This window comes from Oryctolagus cuniculus, chromosome 1 (assembly GCF_964237555.1).
Source record: "Oryctolagus cuniculus chromosome 1, mOryCun1.1, whole genome shotgun sequence".
In the NCBI taxonomy this organism is placed as follows: domain Eukaryota; kingdom Metazoa; phylum Chordata; class Mammalia; order Lagomorpha; family Leporidae; genus Oryctolagus; species Oryctolagus cuniculus.
The window spans coordinates 235,460,175-235,480,449 of NC_091432.1; the positions used below are offsets into that span (position 1 = coordinate 235,460,175).

Sequence of the window (20,275 nt, forward strand, 5' to 3'; positions counted from 1 at the left end):
CCCCATCCCCCGTGAGCCCGCTCCCCTCCGTCCCGGGCACCCCATCCCCCGTGAGCCTGCTCCCCTCTGTCCCGGGCACCCCATCCCCCATGAGCCCGCTCCCCTCCGTCCCGGGCACCCCATCCCCCATGAGCCTCCTCCCCTCCGTCCCGGGTACCCCAGCCCCCGTGAGCCCGCTCCCCTCCGTCCCGGGCACCCCATCCCCCGTGAGCCCGCTCCCCTCCGTCCCGGGCACCCCATCCCCCATGAGCCCGCTCCCCTCCGTCCCGGGCACCCCAGCCCCCATGAGCCTGCTCCCCTCCGTCCCGGGCACCCCAGCCCCCGTGAGCCCAATCCCAGCATCTTGATCAAGGTCATCTCGCTCAAGGTCACAGAGCAGGAGCTCCTGGCCGCAGGCATCCTGCCGTGGGCCGCCTCCCTCTCCCTGTTTCACCGCAGGTAAGTTGAGACCAGGCCCTGGCGGCCATGGCCGAGAGTTTGGACCCCACGCCTCCCTCTCGGGAGCTGTGGCCCGTTTCCTTTATTTTTATAAATAGGAGGAGCAGTGTGCAGATGGGAGCCCCTGCGGCCTGCGGCAGGGCTGGGGAGAAGGCAGTGCCGCAGGGGGGCCTGGGCCTTGGCCTTTTGAAGTCAGGACTGTTCCCGGTGTGGCCACAGGGCCGCCGGGGGCGCAGGCCCCGGCCGAGGTGCTTGGTGGCGGCCGGGTCATCGCACCAGGGTGACAGCATCGTGTCTGCGTGGCTACCTCCAGCCCTCTCCTCCCCATCCTCACCAGTCCTTCGCGCGTGAGTGAGGACGCAGGCCCGAGCCCAGCGGGCAGGCCTGGCCGCTAGACGCCAGCCTTGCGCTCTGCTGCGGCCGCTCTGGCCGCGGCGGGGACGGCTGCCGGGGCCGCGTGCGGGTGCGGCCTAGCGCAGGAAGGACCTCCGGCCCGTGTGGAAGAAGGACTCGATCTGCTCCAGCGAGCGGCCCTTGGTCTCGGGCACGCAGCAGCCCGTGAACAGCAGGCTCAGCAGGCACACGGCCGCGAACAGGAAGAAGGGCGTCTGCAGGCCGAAGGCGTCCTGCGGGGGGGGGGGGGTGGAGCTCAGCCAGGAGACGCTCCGGGCGCCCCTGCCAGCCGTGCGGGCCTGCCTGGCTCACTGCCCTGACCTCCCGGGCTCCCCGCCGCCTCCAGCCCAAACCCCACAATCCCTGCTGGGCCTCGGCTCCGGCCCCTGCACCCCCACCCGGGCCCATGCTGTGCGTCCCGGCAGCCCCACCCCGGGCAGGGTGCACGCTCTCTCCACCACCCCCTCTTGGCCCTACTGCCCCCCCCCGCCACCTGCCAGGAGCACCTAGTGACCGGGTCAGGCACTGGCCAGAGCTGTCCCCAGATTCTCCCCCAGGGGAGTCTGGAAGTGGGACTCAGATTCCGGTTGGGGCCAGGGCCAGCTGGATGGAGCAGGAGGGAGCTGGGAGCGCACAGGGCGTGCTGAGGGCCCAGCGCCCAGGAGGGCCAGAGGGCCAGCGTGCGCCTGTTGGAGCTCCAGGCCGTGTCCCCCCTGCCCTGGCCAGGCCCGGGCCTGGTCCTCCTAAGGAGGCAGCCTCAGCCGGGCCGTGGCTCCAGCCCCAGCCCCTGGGTGGAGAGGGTGTGCCAGTCTCCCCGGGTCAGGCCGAGGCCCAGGCCCCGAGCAGGGGCCGCGCACTCACCACCAGCAGCAGGAAGGACTTAGTGAGCACGAAGGCAGTGAGCCAGCTGACCAGCACGCAGAGCCCCGAGGCCACGCCGCGGGCGCGCAGGGGCAGGATCTCCGACATGAGCAGCCAGGTGATGGGCCCCCAGCCCATGGCGTAGCCTGGCCCACAGACGGCAGGAGGACAGACTCAGGCCCCGGCAGCCTCGTCTGTCCCCACCGTTCCTCCAGCCAACCCCACCCCCAGCAAACCAGCACAGCAACTCTGGACCCGCCCCACCCCCACATCTCCTGCCCCACCATGGCCTCGCCCCACCCCCACCTCTCCTGCCCCGCCATGGCCTCGCCCCACTCCCACCTCTCCTGCCCCCCCATGGCCTCACCCCACTCCAACCTCTCCTGCCCCCCCATGGCCTCGCCCCACTCCCACCTCTCCTGCCCCCCCATGGCCTCGCCCCACTCCCACCTCTCCTGCACCCCCATGGCCTCACCCCACTCCCACCTCTCCTGCCCCCATGGCCCCGCCCCACTCCCACCTCTCCTGCCCCCCCATGGCCCCGCCCCATCCCCACCTCCTGCCCAGCTCCGCCCCCATGGGCCCCAGCCCACCTACCCATGATGAAGACCATGGTGGCCAGCAGGGGCACCAGGGTGAGGGGGCTGGGGGGCGCAGCTGGGGTCTGCTCTGTGCCGCCCAAGAGCATGCCCTCGAGGCCCGTGGTGCTGTTGGGGCTCACGTGCCTGGGGCCCAGCTGGACGTACAGCCCGAGCGTCAGGTTGGCCGCGAACATGATGCTGGCTGTGGACACACAGGCGGCCCTCCAGGGCAGGGCCCTTTGAGCCCATCAATCCCCTTTCTCAGACCCAGCTCCGCGTGCCTGGCCCATGGGGCAGCTGGCGCAGACTCCACCCCCCCAGCGCCCATCCCGGGGGTATCGCTGAGCCCCCAGGTGCCGCAGGAGCGAGTGGGGCCGGCTGGGGCAGGGGTGCTCACCCGAGACAAAGAGCAGAACCTTGCGGCCGGCCAGGTCCATGGTGAGGGCTGCGATGAGCACGGACAGGAGCCTCACGGCGCCCACAATGGCCGCGTCATCCTCGGGGGGCTGCGGGGCGGGCCGCCAGGGCTGAGAGGCGCCCCCACCCCGCCCCTAAGGCCCTCTCTCCGCACGGCTGCCCAGACCTGCGGGGGCCCCGCGGCACGGGACCCAGGCTGGGCTCCTCTCTGAGTCTCATGGCACAGCCCGCGGCGGGAGGACAGGACGCGCAGCCGCTATCTCACCCCGCAGAGCAGGAAGCTGAGGCCCTGAGAGGAAGCGGTGCCCCCTCCCGACAGGGCCCACCCCACGGGGCCTCCGACCCCGCACCCTGCTCCCGAGGGGTCCCCATTGCTGCAAACTGGCTTCCCTGGCAACCCTGTTGTCTCAGCTCAAGACATGTAAGCTCGGCCGAGAGCAGGTGGCGCGTGCCTCAGATCCCGCGGCTCAGGCCGGCACCTGGCGGGGCACAGGTGCGGGAGCAGGCGCCCGGCCGGGCGGGCGGGCGGGCAGGGCCCTCACCAGCATGACGGCCGTGCTGCTGAAGATGGACTGCAGGTACACGAGGACGGGGGTGATGCCCGTGAGCTGCTGCAGGAAGCGCATGAGCAGGGCGATGGCGATGGGGCGGTACATGTGGGGGTCCCGGATCTCGGCCCACGACACTCGGCTGCTCTGCAAACACAAGGCCGCCGCTGCTGCCACCCTGCCCGGCCCTGCCCCGCCCCCGGAGCCGCTGCGATCCCCGCCTTGTGGGAACGGCGCCCCGGCTCCGAGGGGCCCAGGGACTGGCCCTGCCCGCCGCACCTGTCTGTGGACATTGTCCTGGATCTGCTGGAACTCCCAGTGGACGCTGGCGTCGGGCCCGCGCAGCCAGCTCAGCGCCCGCAGCGCCTCGTCGTCCCTGCCCCGTGAAAGCAGGAAGCGCGGCGAGTTGGGCATGAAGGTGAGCAGCAGGATCATGAGGAAAACGGGCCCCTCCCCGGCCACGGCCAGCCAGCGCCACGGCAGCAGGAGGCCTGGGGGCGAGGAGCTGGTGAGGGGCTGGGCCCGGGCCGGGCAGAGCGTCCCCATCTGCCCCGCAAGGGCCACTGCCTGCAGGAAGCCCACCCTGATTACCCCAGGCCTCTGGGATCTAGGCTGTGCAGGGGCTGCGGGCTCTCAGGGACGGGGGCAAGCTGGGGGGCAGGCACCCCCTCACTTCCTCCTCTCTAGACTGCTAGCCCTCCTCCACCAGGCCACTGTCCTCCGATCTTTCTAGGGACTTCCCGCCTGAGGGTGCTGGACAGGAGCAGCCGGCTGGCGGAAGACGGAAGGAGAAGGCAATGGCCTGGAGACCGCGAGGTGTGGCTGACGCCCGCCTCCCTGCCCAGGGCTGCTCTGGGAAGTCCACCTTCCCTTCCCACCCAAGTCCGCCCAGCTGGCACCCCGCCCCCCGCCGTCCAGCAGGTACAGGGCGGCACTTGCCGAGAGCGTAGAGGGACAGGGATCCAAACACGGCCATGAGCTGGGGTGTGGCCCCCAGGGCCCCGCGGACACCTGGCGGAGCAATCTCCGACACGTATACCTGCAAGACACGCCCGCACCCACCGCAGCTTCCATGAGGACATGGGCTCCCGGGCCCGGCCGGGACGGCAGAGGCGGCCCTGGTGAACCTCGGGACGTGGGGGCTCCTGGCGGGGTCTGGTGCTGACCGTGGCCTACTGCGTGACCTCCCTGGCGGGGTCTGGTCCTGACCGTGGCCTACTGCGTGACCTCCCTGGCGGGGTCTGGTCCTGACCGTGGCCCACTGCGCGACCTCCCCAGCGGGGTCTGGTCCTGACCGTGGCCTACTGCGTGACCTCCCTGGCGGGGTCTGGTCCTGACCGTGGCCTACTGCGTGACCTCCCTGGCGGGGTCTGGTGCCGACGGTGGCCCACTGCGCGACCTCCCCGGCGGGGTCTGGTCCTGACCGTGGCCCACTGCGCGACCTCCCCGGCGGGGTCTGGTCCTGACCGTGGCCCGCTGCGTGACCTCCCTGGCGGGGTCTGGTCCTGACCGTGGCCTACTGCGTGACCTCCCTGGCGGGGTCTGGTGCCGACGGTGGCCCGCTGCACGACCTCCCTGGCGGGGTCTGGTCCTGACCGTGGCCCGCTGCGTGACCTCCCTGGCAGGGTCTGGTGCTGACGGTGGCCCACTGTATGACTTCCCTGGCGGGGTCTGGTGCTGACCGTGGCCCACTGCGTGACCTCCCTGGCGGGGTCTGGTGCCGACGGTGGCCCACTGCGCGACCTCCCTGGTGGGTCTGGTCCTGACCGGTGGCCCACTGCATGACCTCACTGGTGGGGTCTGGTGCTGACCATGGCCCGCTGCGCGACCTCCATGGCGGAGTCTGGTGCCAACGGTGGCCCACTGCGCGACTTCCCTGGCGGGTCTGGTCCTGACTGTGGCCCACTGCATGACCTCTCCCCCCCGGCCTGGGGCACAAGCAGGTGCACCTGCTGCTCCCTCCCGTCTCCCGGTCCTGCCGTCTGGGGACGTGAGCAGCGCAGGGCAGGGACTTCCCTTTGCTGCCCATTGCTCAACCTGGATTTTCTCCAGTTGTGCAACGCGTGTGTGCTCAAGAGAAAGGGTAGGAAGTAGAGCCCAGCGTAGAGGCAGCTGCGGGCACGGGCACGGTTTCCCCGAAACCAGCTTCCTGGCCAGACGGCACGGGGGCCAGCAGGCCTTGTGGCCCAGCGCCCCAGGGCCGGGCAGTGGCGGCGGGGCAGGGCGGGTGGGGGCGTCCGGCCTTACCGGGATGCAGGCAGCAGTGAGCCCCCCGGCAAAGCCCGTCAGCGTCCTGCCCAGCAGCAGCATCCAGAGGCCGCGGGCGCCGGCCATGAGCGCGTAGCCGGCGGCAGAGGGGATGGCGGAGAACAGGATGCTCGACTTCCGGCCCAGGAGGTCATTCAGCACCATGGCGCCGAGGCCCCCGGCTGCCGCTCCCAGCGTGAAGACGGACTGCAGGGGCAGCGGGGGGCTGCGTCAGGGCCGGAGCGGCCCCAGCCCTGCACGGCCGCTGCCACCCGCAGAGCCTGGGGGGAGCGTTCAGGACTCAGGCCGGTGGTGGCCAGTGCGTGGACAGCCACTGGTGAGGGACGCCTCTGCGGAGGAGGGGGGCCGCGTGTTCCCGGGAGTGCTGTCCAGCCAGAGTCCGGGCTGCTAAGATTGTGGGGTTCTGGGGCTCCCTGAGGAGCGTGGGGAGGAGGACCCAGTCTAGACTCTGCTTCCCACCAGCGCAGGACTTGGGCTGGCGCGTGGCTCAGTGCCTGAAGCTGCGAGCCGGGCACAGCCACGGCGACCCCGGCGTGGGGTGGCTCCCGGGCAGAGCGCTCGGCACACATCTGGCCCACGCCAAGGCCCCAGCAGCCCCTGGGCATTTAACGCTGTCACGCTAGACCCCACCCCCGGAGCCCACCTGCCCGGCCAGCGCCTCGTCCCCCTGGCCCCTGGTGCTCCTGCCCCTCCCCCTCGGGGTGTCCGCTCTGCTGTGGCAGCCCCCCGGGGGTGGGGGGAGGCTAGGGACTCTCAACCCCACCTGCTCTTTCCCACGCCTTCTCTGAGGGCTTTCACTTCCGCATTTCGGAGCAGTGGTCTGGCCTCACCCCTCCGTCAGCCTGCTGTAGGCAGGGCAGGGCCCTGAGGGGTCCCAAGGCTGGGCTTTCTGGGAGTTCCTTCCTGGGGACAGAATCCAACGTCCCTGCCCACGGCCCACCCCTCCCGGCCCAGCGCCCGGTCCTCACCCCGAACCAGGACGCTTGGTTTTTTGTCAGGTGCAGGTCCGGGTCGGGCGACTGCTCCAGGGCTGGGATGACCGGGGACGTGAAGACCAGGGCGTAGCCAAAGCTGAAGTTGCCCAGCACGGCCGCAAAGGTGGCCAGGAACACCCTCCTGTCCTGCAGGGCCCTGGTGGGAGGGGGCACAAAGGCAGCAGGGCGGCTGCGTCGTCCTCCCCTGCGCTGGCCAGGAAGGCAGGCGGCTCCCGGTCCTGGGAATGTCCCCGGCGCCAGCCCATGCCCACCGCCAGGACCCGGGTGCTGGGTTCTGCACCCCACCCGGCTGAGCCGCCGGGACAAGGCCTCCAGCCCCTCCGTGTGCCCGCTGGGGGCTGGGTCCCGCTAGCTCCTCCGAGGGGACCAGCCCGCGGGTCTGGGCAGCAAGCGGCCGCTCGCCGGAGGAGGCCCCCAACCCCCACCCGCATCCGCCTGCCCCGCGACTCTCACCCGCCTCTCGGCCTCTCTCCCGGCGACGGGGGCGGCCGCTCGGGGAAGGTGTCATAGTCCGGGCCGTCGCCTCCCAGCAGGGGCTCCTGCATGGCGGGAGCGGGGTCGCGGCGGCTGCCAGCATCCGCCCGGGCCCGCAAGCTGCGGGCTGGGACCGGCGGTGAGGCTCCGCCCCCAGGCCGCGATTGGCTGCGGGGCGGCCCTGCAGAGCCGCGCCCGCCAATCGGGGCGCCGCACGCTGTCCTGATGCTCGGATGCAGGCCGGGCTTCCCCGGGCGCGGCCGCGGCGGGTGGGAAAACCCCGCTCCCACGGCGCGCGTGGAGCTGGACCGGGCGGGACCGACGGGCGGGACGGGAGCCGAGCCGCTCCCCGACTGCTACGGGGCCGCGCGCGTCGCTCGGACGCCGTCGGCCCCCACCCGGCCGCCGCTGGGACCCGCTCCCACGGCGGGGAGGACCCGCGCGGACGCCCGCGGGGCTGAGGGCGCTCTCCAAGGTCGTGGCGAACGCGCGTCTCGCCCTGCCTTGCTGTCGGTCCGCCCTGTGACACACCACGTGCGTCCCGGATCTACCACTGCCCTCCATCCGCTTGCCTCTGGGGCGACCCCAGCAGGTGCACGGGGCGAGGGTTCCCCTGAGAGTCAGCGCCTGCGGTCCGGAACCGCGTCCCCACCTCCCGCCTCCAGTGTGGCAGTTTGCCCAGGAATGAGGCACAGTTTTACAATAAGGAAACTGAAAGTGGAAAATTCCCTGGACCCATCCCCTCAAGAACTAAGGCACGGCCCGGCGCCGGCACTTCCTGTGGACATCACCAGGCGGCACCCACACAGCCTCACCCGGTCCTTGGCTGTCCAGTTTTGGGGATCCTGCCGGACTTAAGCCGGGAACACAGAGAGGCGTCTTCTACAAAGCTGCAGTGCCCCTCTGTTACTGCAGAATCGCGGGCGCACCGTAGGCAGAGGGCTCCCGCCCGGGGCACAGGGCCCCTGGCATCCACCAGGCGCTGGCCTCTCTCCTTTCGGTCTCCTGGGGTCTGTTTCACACACGGCCCTTGGCATGTGCGTGGCGTGGTGTGGCCACCTCGCACGGCAGGCCCTGGCCTCGGGCACACCCCACCCACAGTGACTCGAGGTGTTCACACGACCACGTTTTGCACTGGAGGTGGGCGAACCTTGCACGCCCAGCCCGAGGGACCAGCCTCCGCGTGACCCCTGTGGTCCCTGCCTGTGTCGTGACGGAAGCTTCTGGTCCATGCGTCCCTCCCCCTCAGCTGCCTCTTCCCGCAGTCTCACAGCCGAGTTCTGTCCCTGCAGACCGGGTTTCTGGTAGCTTTGGGATCCGCCAGGAGGGAAGGCCTACACTTCCGGGAATGGAGAGGCCCTGCCTGTATTTCCGGGGAAGAAAAGTCCTTGTCAAGGTCCCTGCAGGTGCCTAAAGGTCAACCAGTGAGGATCAGACCCGCCTCCACCTTTAACCCCCACGCCCTGAATCTATAAAAGGAGCCCTCCCACTCTCTGACGCGTGACTTCCCCGGCCCCCGCTCTGTTGCTCTGTTGGGACCGGGGAACCTCGCCCGGGAGCGGAACCCCAATAAAAGCCTGTGAATTAATTGATTCGTCTGCTGGGAAGGTTTGTTACGCGCCGGACACCTTGCAGCTTCCTCCTCTAGAACTTGTGCCAATCGTCAGAGTCGTGGCGCCGCCCCCACATCCCAAATCAAAGCTCAGGGTCCAGTCCCGGCTGCTTCACTCCCAATCCCGCTCCCTCTACGGCTCCTGGGAAGGCAGTGGATAACGGCCCGGGTACCCGGGCCCCTGCCACCCACCTGGGAGATCAGGATGGAGTTCTGGGCTCCTGGCTTCAGTCAGGACGAGCCCGGGTAGTTGTGGCCACATGGGAGTGAACCAGCGGATGGACAATCTCTCTCTCTCTCTCTCTCTCTTTGTCCCTTTGCCTTTCAAAAAAATATTATTTAAAAAAGAAGCTGAATAGAGACCCTCATTAAGCCCTAGCGTGCTCCTTCTGTCCCAAATCAATACCTAAACCCGAGGGGCAGTGAAGAGGGGGCTCAGGCGTGCGTGCCTGGCCGGGAACCCCGCCCTCGGGGAGGAGCCACGCACAAGGCGTCTGCTGCCACCCTGGTCTCTGACCCTGCCGCCGGGACGCCCGCCTCAAACGTTCCCCACAGTCCTCGTCCCCCGCCCAGGCTCCTGGAGCAGCTTTCTGACGCTCGCGTCCTCTTGGGAGGCTCTGCGGCCCCCAGAGACCCCGCCCGGTGACCTCGTCCGCTCCCAGAGGGATCTTCCGCTTACTTCCGCCTCAGTTTCCCCACGTTTTCTTTAAAAATCCACATTGTGGAGGTCAGATGTATGCAAGCACCCCATCTTAGGGTGCAGAATAATCCAGAACCTTCGTCCTGACCGGCCAGGGTGCAGAGCAGGGGGTGGGTGTTGGGCACTGGCTGAAGCTGACGCCCACGTGGCAGTGCCTGGTCAGTCACAGCACCCCCTGCTGACGCACCTGGGCAAGCAGTGGAAGGTGGCCCCGGTGCTTGGGCCCCCGCGCCACGTGGGAGACCTGGGGGAAGCTCCTGGCTCCTGGCTTCAGCCCGGCCCAGCCCTGGCCGTTGCAGCCATTTTGGGGAGTGAACCAGCAGATGGAGGACCTCTCTCTCTTGCTCTGATTTTCAAGCAAATAATATATATATATATATATATATATATATATATATAAATAAAAGATGCAGGATACTTCCATTCTTCTAGAACTTTCCTGGCCCCTCGAGGCCAGGCTCCAGGAGAGAGCCACACACTCTGTCCGCTTTCTGTCTGGCCCCAGGAGACACCGAGGCCGCCTTCTCCGGGGGCGCCGTCCCCGACTGGCTGCTTGCCGGTGTCACCCAGTGTGTCCTCCCCCGACCTCGAGGGAAGAACCAAGCCGGCGAGAGGCTTCCTGGGCAGCGCCCAGCGCCAGCCGCTCTTTAAGGCCTGGTGGACACGGGCACCTCCGTCTGCCCTTCGGCTCTGCATCTCGGGCACGAAGGGCTACTTCCAACTCTGCATTTTCAAAGTTAGCAACGTGGGGTGGGTGTGTGGCCCGGGGGTTAAGACCCTAACTGGATGCCTGTGTGCCATACCGGGGTGCGTGGGCTTGAGTCCCGGCTCCGTGCACCCTGGGAGACGGCGGGTTGGGCTCAAGCAGTTGGGTCCCTGCACCCACGTGGGAGCCGTGGCTGGGTTCCCTGCTCCCGGAGTCCGGGGAGTCAGTGGGTTGATGGGAGCTGTGTGTGTGTGTGTGTGTGTGTGTGATTTCCTTTATTTCTATCTACCTGAAAGCTACATGACAGAGAGCTCACCCATCTGCTGCTTCACTGCCCCGAATGCCTGCAGCAGCCACGGCCGGGCCAGGCGCCCAGAACTGCATCTGGGTCTCCCACGTGGGGGGCAGGAACGAGGGGCTTGGGCCATCGCTGCGGCCTCCCAGGGTGCACTGGGGGAAGCTGGACTGGAAGCCGCGTGGCTGGGACTTGGGCACAGGAGTCCCACGCGGCTGCTGAGCCCACGGCACCACAAGGCCTCTGGCTCTCAAATTAAAACATTTAAAAATAACTACACAATGAACATCTTTGTCCTTAGGAAGGAAGGATCCTCTCTGTGGTCTGTGACGCCTGGTCCAACCCTGTCTCTGTCTCACTCCCACCCGGGTCTGCCCCAGCCGGGCTGGGGGAACCAGCGCTGGGCACACAGAGGGGGCTTTTTTTTTTTTTTTTTTTAAGATTTATTTTATTGAGCCGGCGCCGTGGCTCACTAGGCTAATCCTCCGCCTTGCAGCGCCGGCACACCAGGTTCTAGTCCCGGTCAGGGCGCCGGATTCTGTCCCGGTTGTCCCTCTTCCAGGCCAGCTCTCTGCTGTGGCCAGGGAGTGCAGTGGAGGACGGCCCAAGTCCTTGGGCCCTGCACCCCATGGGAGACCAGGAGAAGCACTTGGCTCCTGCCATCGGATCAGCGCAGTGCGCCGGCCGTGGCGGCCATTGGAGAGTGAACCAACGGCAAAGGAAGACCTTTCTCTCTGTCTCTCTCACTGTCCACTCTGCCTGTCAAAAAAAAAAAAAAAAAAAAGATTTATTTTATTGGCCAGCACCGTGGCTCACTAGGCTAATCCTCCGCCTGCGGCATTGGCACCCCAGGTTCTAGTCCCAGTTGGGGCACCGGAATCTGTCCCGGTTACTCCTCTTCCAGTCCAGCTCTCTGCTGTGGCCCAGGAGTGCAGTGGAGGATGGCCCAGGTCCTTGGGCCCTGCACCCGCATGGGAGACCAAGAGGAAGCACCTGGCTCCTGGCTTCGGATCAGCACAGCGCTGGCTGTAGCAGCCATTTGGGGGGTGAACCAATGGAAGGAAGACCTTTCTCTCTGTCTCTCTCTCACTGTCTAACTCTGCCTGTCAAAAAAATATTTATTTTATTTATTTGACAGGCAGAGTAAGAGAGAGGGGGAGAGAGAGAGAGAGAGAGAGAGGAGAGAGATTTCTTCCATTGCTGGTTCACTCTCCAAACAGCAACAATGGTGGGCACTGGTCCATGCCAAAGACAGGGGTCAGGAGCTCCATCCGGGTCTCCCACATGGGTGCAGGGGCCCAAGCACTTGGGCCATCTTCTGCTGCTTTCCCTGGCCATTAGCAGGGAGCTGGGTCAGAAGTGGAGTAGCGGGGACTCGAACCGGCGCTCACACAGGCGCTGCAGGTGGTGACTTAACCACTGCACCACACCCTGGCCGCCACTGGAGGTGGTCGGGAGCCCCTGCTGAATCCCTCCACGCAGGAAGCCTGCGGGAGCAGCTCTGCCACTCTCCTCCCAGGACACACCCACAGAGCTCCAGGCTGGACCCCTCCCTGTCTGCCACGGAGCCCCAGCCCCGCCCCTGAGGAACTGGGGCTGCCGGAAACAGTGCGTCCCCGAGAGGCTGCAGCAGGGGAGGAGGACGGTGAGAGCCCTGGGGGCAAGGGGGTGGGACGGCCACATAGCCCCCTGGGGTGCGGGTGCAGCCTGGGTGCGGTGCTGGCGGTTGTCTCTGGCTTTGAAGGGTCTGCGGTCTTTTTTATTATATTTATTTATTTGAAAGGCAGTTAGAGAGGGAGAGAGAGAGAGAGAGAGAGAGAGAGAGAGAGAGTCTTCCATCTGCTAGTTCACTCCACAAATGGCCACAATGGCCGGAGTTGAGCCCATCCAAAGCCAGGAGCTTCTTCCAGGTCTCCCACGCAGTACAGGGGCCCAAGGACTTGGGTCATCTTCCACTGCTTTCCCAGGCCACAGCAGAGAGCTGGATCAGAAGTGGGGCAGCCGGGAATCGAACCGGCACCCATATGGGATGCCGGCACCGCAATCCACTATGCCACCAGCAGCAGCCCCAAGGGGTCTGGGGTCATACAGGCCCCCAAGGAGGGGCCTTGGCCACGAATGTCCCGGGCCTCCCTTTCCCACCAGGGGCGCGGCCTCACAGGGGCCGCAGGGCCAGACGCTGCCTCCCAGTTTGACAAAGGTCCCTCCCTGCCCGTCTGGCGGCCTCCCGGAGCTGGGGAACTGGCCGAGCTGCATTCTGGGGACCTGGGCACGTCGGGGGGAGCAGTGGGATCTGGGAAATCTTTCTAGACAAGGGGTGAGGGGTGAAGCTGGGGGGCTCTCTCCTCTGACCCCTCACATCCCCCTTTCACAGAGCACAAAACCGAGGCCCCAGGTCCCTGTCCAGGCCACCTCCTGCAGGGCTGCTCTGCTGGCAGAGGGTGGGAGGGGCGGCCCCTGCCCCCTGCCCCCTGCCCCCTGCAGATGGGCCGCCCGAGGCCCCCAGGGGAGCCGGTCTCCAGCGCCCAGCTGTCCAGTGCCCCTGACGTCGTGGGAGATGGCCTTGGGGATGCCGTTCCTGGCCCCGAGGACTCGGACCTGCTGCCCTCGGTGACCCTGGCTGTGGCCCTCGGCTTGCTCTTCCTCCTGCTCTCGGCCTGGCTGGTGTGGGAAAGGCCCCCCCAGGGCCTCCCGCCGCCGCGGGCTCCTGGGCAGGTACGAGGGGTCCCAGGCTGGTGCTGGCAGAATCAGGAGCAGCCCACAGCGGGGCGGGGGGCGGGGGGCGGGGGGAGCGGCCAGGCCTCCCAGACACTCTGGCCCGCAGCGGCCCCAGCAGGCCCCCACGGGCACCCCCGCAGGGGGCTCCGGCGGCCGCATCAGCGCAAACCCGCTGGGCCGCCCTGGCTGCTGCAGACAAAGCCCCCAGCCGTTTGCGCGAGGAGTCAGTGCGGTGGGAGAGGGACCACGCCCCTCCTGAGCCTCAGTTTCCCCAGGCGCCCCATGAGGGCGGCAGCCTCCGGAGGCCGGACCTTGGGTCCGCAGCGGACGCTGGCCCAGCGCGTGGCCCCGGAAAACCTTAGCGGGGGGTCCCCGGGGAGGCGGAGGCCGGGCGCCCCCTGGCGGCCGAAGGCAGAAGCGCGCCATCTTCTCGTGGGGTCCCCCCCGTAGGGAGCCCGAGGTCCCGGGCCGGAAGGCGCGTGGCCGCGCGTGAACCCCGCTCCCCGGGGCCGCCGCTAACCTCTGATTCGTCATCTTTCTCGCAGCCCTGCATCTGTTCCCTCCCGACCGCACCTCCGGCCCCGCGGCGGCCGCCCTGTGCGCGCGCGCATTCTGGGGGTGGCAAGCCTCGGTGGGGACCGGACGCCCCCGAACCAGCGCTGGCCAGGTCACCTGCTGCGCGCAGAGGCTGCCGGGAAGCGGGGTGAGCGGGCCCTGAGCGCTCCCTGCGGGCGCGGGCAGGTGCGGGGCGCCGGGGAGGCCCTGGAGGGGGGCGCGGAGGGGCAGGACCCCGGCCCCGCACCCCAGCCCCGACCTCCGGGGAGCGCCTTGTGCCGCGGACGCCCCAAGCGCCGGCGCCGGGGTTCGGCTGTGAGCGCCCGCCAGGGTGGGCTGGGGCTCGGGGGTCCCAGATCCCACGTCCGTCCCCGGCCCTCAGCCCCGGCCCCACGTCCGTCCCCGGCCCTCAGCCCCGGCCCACGCCTGCAGCCCCGAGGGGCAGCGTCTAGCCTCGCCGGGAGCCGCGCGCGGCCTCCGCGGGGTCGCCCCGGGACCCCCTCGCTGAACACCGCGGTCCCCCTTCGGGGCTCTTCCGGGTCGGTGCGCGGGGCTGGCGTGCGCGTGCTCGCGCGTGCGTCCATGCGTGCGCGCGCGCGCCGGCGGGTTAAAGACGCAGGCCCCGGAGGCGCCGCTGGAGGGCGCTGTTGGTCGCTGCTCAGGAGCAGGTTGGCGCCGGACAGACCCACCTGCAGCCTCGTGTCCCGCTGTGTCCGTTCTTGCCTGTGGCCGTGTGGGTCAGCGCTGGCCTTGGGGGTCCGGTAGGCCCCGGGCTGGGGGAAGCCCCGTGACGAGAGACCCCTGCAGATGTTTGGGGTCCTTCTTCCCAGGCGTGTGGCCGGGGGAGGCAGCAGTGGGCTTGCAACCGAGAGGCCGAGCACCCAGGCCGGAGTGAAACCCTCGTGCATCCTGGGGCCAGGCCCCCGAGAGCCGTGGGCAGGGGTCCGCAGAGGTGGCCCCAGGACGCTCAGGCTCCCCGCGGCTGTCAGCGCCGCCCAGGAGCACAGAGACAGCCCGGGCGCCCTGTGCCGGCCGCGGTCTCTCCCAGCCTCCGCGTCCTCCGAGGGGACCCCGCAGCAGCGCAGCGGCTGTCGGGTGATGGGGGCGGCGCAGAGCGGCAGGTGCGCCACCAGGGGAGGGGCGCCGGCCTCCCCCCCCCCAGCACCTTGCCGTCCCCAGGGCCAGCCCTGCCCCATGTCTCCCGTTGCCCAGCCCCTGCTGACCCTTCGGGCCACGTGCTCCCAGGGCCTCGGTGGCATGTGGCCAAGCCAATCAGAGCGCCGAGAGGGGGCAGGCGGCGTTGTCAGCCCCTCCTCGGCCCCCCCGCAGCCTCTGCGCTCTGCTCCCGGGGACCCACAGGGTGGGCAGGGACGGGGTGGCCGCGGGGGCCCAGGCGTGGCGTCCACCTTGACCACAGAGACGCCGTGACCTTGAGGCAGACCCTGGCTGCTCAGCTCTGCGCTGGCAGTCGGCACCGGCCAGGCCTGGGGCACGGGAGCCCAGCTGGTGGGCGCGTGAGGCCTGTGCCCGCCCCAGCCCGGCGTCTCCGCCTCCCTGGGACCGCCGGACCGGGCTCGCCTGCTGGGTGGCTCCTGCCCGGCCCAGCTCCGTCCTGCCCACGCGTGGCCGAGAAGCTTCGCTGCGTTATTTTTGGCGTCCCCGCCGTGGACTTCTGGCCCGAGGCCGTGGCTGAGCGTTCGGCTTGTTTTGCTCGCGGTTTGGAGAACCTCGGACATGGTCCTCGGGGAGCCCTGCAGGCGCCATGGGGGGCGGGGGCGGGGCGCCAGCTGCGGCCTTGGGGTCACTGGCGGGGTGGGGGAGGGGCAGGGCAGCCGGGGACGCCCCACACCCCACCCGGAGAAGCCTGGTCCCCCTTGCCCAGTGGCCACCTCTCCCCTTCCACAGGAGACAGGCCCGGGCGGCTCCTCACAGGCCTGGGAGTGGCCAAACGGGGTGCCCTGGGCTGTGAGCCACAGGCAGGGGGTCCCCCAGGGCTCCCCGCTTCCTGGGAGCGTCTGTGCTGGGCCGAGCCCTCTGCTCACCCCAGTGGAAGTGGCACAGGGGCCAGCAGGGAATCTGGGGAGGGCGGCTGGCCCCTCTCCGTGAGCTCCCAGCCCCACGCCCCCGCGCCCCCAGGCCTGCGTGTGCCGTGGCTACAGATGGGTAAGTGGAGGCCCCTGGATTTCCACCCCGCGCTTGGTTTCTGGCAGCACCGCCTGGAACCTGGCGGCCTGCGTGCAGGGCAGGGCGGGGCCGGGCGTCCCCCACTTGGGCCCCTGGCGGCCTGGGTGTGGGGCAGGGCGGGGCCGGGCGTCCCCCACCTGGGCCCAGGCGGATGGCTCCCTTCACAGTCGCCGCTGTGTCTGTGTGGGCAGGGAGCTAGGGTGGCTGCTGGCCGGGGACCGGGGCCTGCGCCTGGGAGTTCTGTGTGGGCCGTGCTGCTGCTGGACTGCAGCTTGGGTCTGCGCTCCCACGGGCAGGCGGGGGTGGGGAGGTGTGGGGAGCGGGCCAGGGACCCCGTCTGCCTGGGCTGCCTGTGGCCACCTCCACGCCCCCAGCTCCTCGGGGTGCCCGCAGGCCACAGGAAACGCAGGCCCCGCTGTCCTGTCGCAAGGCGGCTCCAGTCCTGGCCAGGGCGCTGCCCACCCGCAGTGTCCGGTACCCGAGAAGATTCTGGTAGGGGGGTGGAGGGGGGTCAGGCCACGTCTGAGGGTCAGTGTCCGGGACCTCGATTATTTTGTTATTATTTCTTGTGTTTTCACGTAACGTGCATTTCCCTGGCCCTTTGGGCCACACTGCCGACGCCACTTCCTGCCCAGCAGGACGTTGGAAGGGGGGCTCTGGGCCTGCCCCAGGGGCTGCTGGGACACGGGACGGATCTCTGCGGGCAGCCGGGCAGGGGCTCAGTGCAGACACCTGTGCGGGCCAGAGAGTGGCCGAGGTTGCTCCAGGCGCCCAGGGGCTGGGAGGGTGGGGCTCAGCCGGGGCGCTCGGCATGGGCCTGCATGGGGGTCTCTGTGCGTCTCTGTGGGCCTGGGCAGGCTCCGAGGCAGTGGGGAGGTTGGCCTTGCCTGGGAGCCCCAAGGGTGGGCCGGCCACCTGAACACGGCATCAGGTCACGCTCCACCTGCCCCGCTCCCAGGGGAGGCCTGGTGCCCGGGGCCCAGGTGGACGATGGCCTACAGGCATTTTGTGGACCACGGGGGACGTCCCTGGACTGTGGCCCAAGGTCAGCAAGGCTGAGAGCAAGTGCCACAGTCCGGGGAGCTCCCTCCCTCGAATCCCCATCAGCAGGTGGGGCAGCAGCCCCAGGCCACCCCGCAGCGCGTGTGGCCAGCACGGGCCTGGCGGAGGAGGCAGGCTCCCCAAAGCACAGGGCTGGTGTGTGTGTGTGCGTGTGTGCACCCACGTGTGCATAGGCCCAGGGCCCCAGGCGGGCGCCGCGGCCAGCGGGTGGAGCCCAGGGCAGCAGCAGACTCCGAGTTCTGTCTCTGGGGAGACAGGTGACGGACACCGTCCATCTCAGCTGTGGCCTGCACGCCGCTGCCCTACTGGGCGCCCAGGGCGGGAGGGGCCCAGGCCCCTGCTGGTTTGAGTCCCGGCAGCTCCGCCTCCAGCCAGCTTCCTGCCAACGCGCCTGGAACAACAGGAGGGGGGGCCAAGACCTTGGGCCCCTGCCACCCACTTGGTGACCCGGCGGGGGGCCTGGCTCCCGGCTTCAGCCTGGCCCAGCCCTGGCCGTTGCCGGCACCTGGGGAGTGAACCAGCGGATGGAAGCCCTCTCTCCCTGTCTGTCTGTCTCTCCCTCTGTTTCTCAGATAAATGCGTGTATTTTTTTTTTAATCAGGCCCCTCTGCTACTGCCGAGAAAGCGACTGCCCTGGCAGCCCCCGGCCCAGCCCAGACACGGGCATCTGTGGGGACCCCTGGACTGTGGGGCCCCCGACACCCCTGGATACCCACCGGGTGAGTGGTCTTCCCTCCTGAGACCTCCCCCAGCTGCCCTTGGAAGGAGGGCTCCCGTGCAGACCCCAGACCCGGGGAGCCAGCCCCGCACCTCTCTCTGGACTCTGGGGAGCCCTGCGCAGACCCGAGGGAGGCCCGTCTGATGTGGAGCCGTGGGTCAGCGCCCCGGCGCTGTCCCCCACCTACCCAGAGGGCCTGGGCTGCAGCGCCCTTAGCTGGCTCCCAGGGCGCCAGGGCCGGCCAGCACGGAGTCTGCGGGCAGCCGTGAAGCTGGCCGGCCTGAGCCGCGGCCTCGGTGACCCGGAACTGGCCCCCGGGAACGGGGCGCGGCTGCCTCGGCCTTTGCCCGTCCGGAGCTGGAATTCCTGACTCCCGGCAGCTCGGCCTCCGGGAAGGGTCAGGGGCCTGGTGATGGACGGGGCCGCAGCCTCTGGACGCCCCCACCGGGGGCTCAGGCTGACCTGCTGCTCCGGGAAGTGACAGACGTGCGGGGACACACGGGAGCCTGCTGGGAGGGGTCTCCTAGCGCGGAGTGGGGGGAGGGGCTCCTCGTGCGCCCTGGGGGATGTGGGAGGGCTCCTGGCGTATGGGGTGGAGGGATGGGGGGGCTCCTAGCGTGCTGGGAGGGGTCTCCTAGCGCGGAGGGGGGGTGGAGGGATGGGGGGGCCCCTCGTGCACCCTGGGGGATGTGGGAGGGCTCCTGGCTTACGGGGATGGAGGGTTGGGGGGCTCCTAGTGCACCCTGGGGGGTGGGGGGCTCCTAGCATGCTGGGGGGTCGCTGGGAGTCCAAGCGTGCGGTGGGGGGATGTGGGGGCTCCTGGGCCGGCTCAGGGTCCCCAGGCATTGCTGTGAGAGCCCCGCTGTGTGGCAGAGGGGCTGACGCGCACGGGACCATGGGCACTGGGGCGGGGCCAGTGCCAGTCCTGCTTTGTCACTCCCAGAGGAGCCTGACCTGGGGCCCACTCCCCAGCGTCCACGCGCCTGCCCCGGAGCCCGTGAGGACCTGGACTGCGGCCCCGCGAGGTGTCTGCTGTCTCGCGGGGCTCAGGGGTCTGTTTGGGTCGGAATTTCTCTACAACACACGGGATTGGCCCGCAATTTTGGCAAAAGGTGGTTGCTTTGAGCCAATTTGGATTCCTCTGTGACCTGTGGGGCAGAGACCTGGTGGCTCCGCGTCCCGTTGGGGTGGGGCTGGGAGCCGCGGGGGGTCGGGACCCGTGCCTCCTGGCCCTGGCTCTCTGGGGGCTCCCCCAGGCTGGGGAGACGCCCTGGGGATGCAGGGCCCCCTCAGGGGAGGGCTGAGTGGGGGATGGGCTCACGGAAGGGGCAGTTTGGTGGGGGCGCGTGAGGGAGACGACGAGGAAGGGGTGGCTTCTGAGCCGGGATTGTGCAGGGCCGGGTGTAGAGGCACACGGTGTAGACGCACGCGGCGGGGGTAGTGTGTGGGCTGCACCGTTGAGGCACAGGGACCGGGCTGGAGAGCCGGGCCGGCCAGGAGGGGCAGGCGGATGCCGGAAGCCCCACCCGGGGTCCCCGGGTCCTGCCGGAGCGTGGGGGGGTTGGCCTGTGTGGGGGCGTTGCAGGATTCTGGGCGGCCTTTCCTGCTCCTTCCGGTCCCTGAAGTGGCTCCCGAGTGGCTGATGGACGGCGCCCAGCTGCGGGGGCAAAGCCCGCTCGGTCCTCTGCTCTGGGGCCGGAGGTGCCCCTCCCCCCCAGGCCACATCCCCTGCAGGGCTCGGGGTGGGGGAGGGACAGCCTTGTCAGGCCAGGCTGGGCCAGCCGAGCCCCAGGACGCGCCGTCGCCCGGGCCGGCTGGCTGGAGCGGGGCTGTGCTGACCCCACGTTCCAGGCCGGCCCGGGGCAGTGTCCTCACAGCAGCTGTGCCCAGCTGTCTGTCCCACGTGGAAAGCCCCTCCCTGGTCCCTCAGTCCCCAGCAGCTCCACGGGGACCGCCCCCCACAGGTGTCAGGCCCTCCCAGGACCCCTGCCCCTGGGCAGTAGGACAGAGGCCCAGGGCGGTGGGGCCCGTGGGTCTGGGAGTGTGTAGATCCCCGTGGCCTCCCAGAAGCCTCAGGGGCGGTGAGCCCGGCTCCGGCTCCGCACCGCGGGCAGAGGGAAGCTGGGGGGGGGGCGCCCTCTGCCCGCCACGCCCCCCATCCAGATGCTCTTTCCTGAGCCGCCACTGGAGGGCGATGTGGGGCCTGGGAGCTGTGTCCAAGGTCTGGGCCACAGAGCTTGGGTGCCCCCCCGGGACGTTGGGGTATCCGTGGAGGTCTCAGCTTTGAGATCCAGCCTCAGTGGCCAGTGTGGGCACGGGTCCCCCCTCTGACCGCGGCCTCCCTGACCGCGGGTCCTTTGGCTTCACTGACCGCGTCAGGCCCTGTACCCCTCCCACGGGAGCGTGGGCTCAGCGGGGCAGGGCGGGGTCCCCGCCCACTGCTGCATCCCCAGGGCCTCGAACGCCGTCCAGCACGCGGAAGCAGCTCAGAGTGGGCGAATGAGTGAGCGACTCACCGACACGCCTCACCGCACCGGCAGGAGCACGGCTGAGCGCCGGGGTCGGGTCTGGCTGTGTGGTCTCAGTGACCCCAGTGGCATCGCGTGCCTCGGGTTCCCCGTCTGCTCCTGCGACGCGGCTGACCGCGCACCCGTACAAACCCTCCCGGCAGGCGGCTGCACACCGGGAGAAGGTAAGGACTGTTCACCTGCGGCCGACACTGGTGCGCTAGGCTAAGTCTGCACCTGCGG

At 69.3% G+C, this 20,275-nt stretch overlaps 1 protein-coding gene and 1 long non-coding RNA gene across 2 annotated transcripts; one reads left to right on the top strand and one right to left on the bottom strand.

Moving 5' to 3' along the window:
• Positions 1 to 468: 468 nt before the first annotated feature.
• Positions 469 to 7,087, bottom strand: SLC2A6 (solute carrier family 2 member 6). The gene is made up of 10 exons (XM_070058693.1): positions 6,955 to 7,087; positions 6,475 to 6,637; positions 5,486 to 5,692; positions 4,178 to 4,277; positions 3,518 to 3,729; positions 3,233 to 3,385; positions 2,671 to 2,779; positions 2,290 to 2,475; positions 1,693 to 1,838; positions 469 to 1,064 (listed from the first exon to the last, which is right to left on the bottom strand). Exons 1-10 carry the CDS (start codon positions 7,044 to 7,046, stop codon positions 909 to 911), a joined length of 1,524 nt encoding a protein of 507 aa, XP_069914794.1. The 5' UTR covers positions 7,047 to 7,087; the 3' UTR covers positions 469 to 908.
• LOC138845613 (uncharacterized) lies at positions 3,517 to 8,569 on the top strand. Its single transcript, XR_011382823.1, has 2 exons — positions 3,517 to 3,656; positions 3,972 to 8,569. It is a non-coding gene; the product is annotated as an uncharacterized lncRNA (long non-coding RNA).
• The last annotated feature ends 11,706 nt before the right edge of the window (positions 8,570 to 20,275 follow it).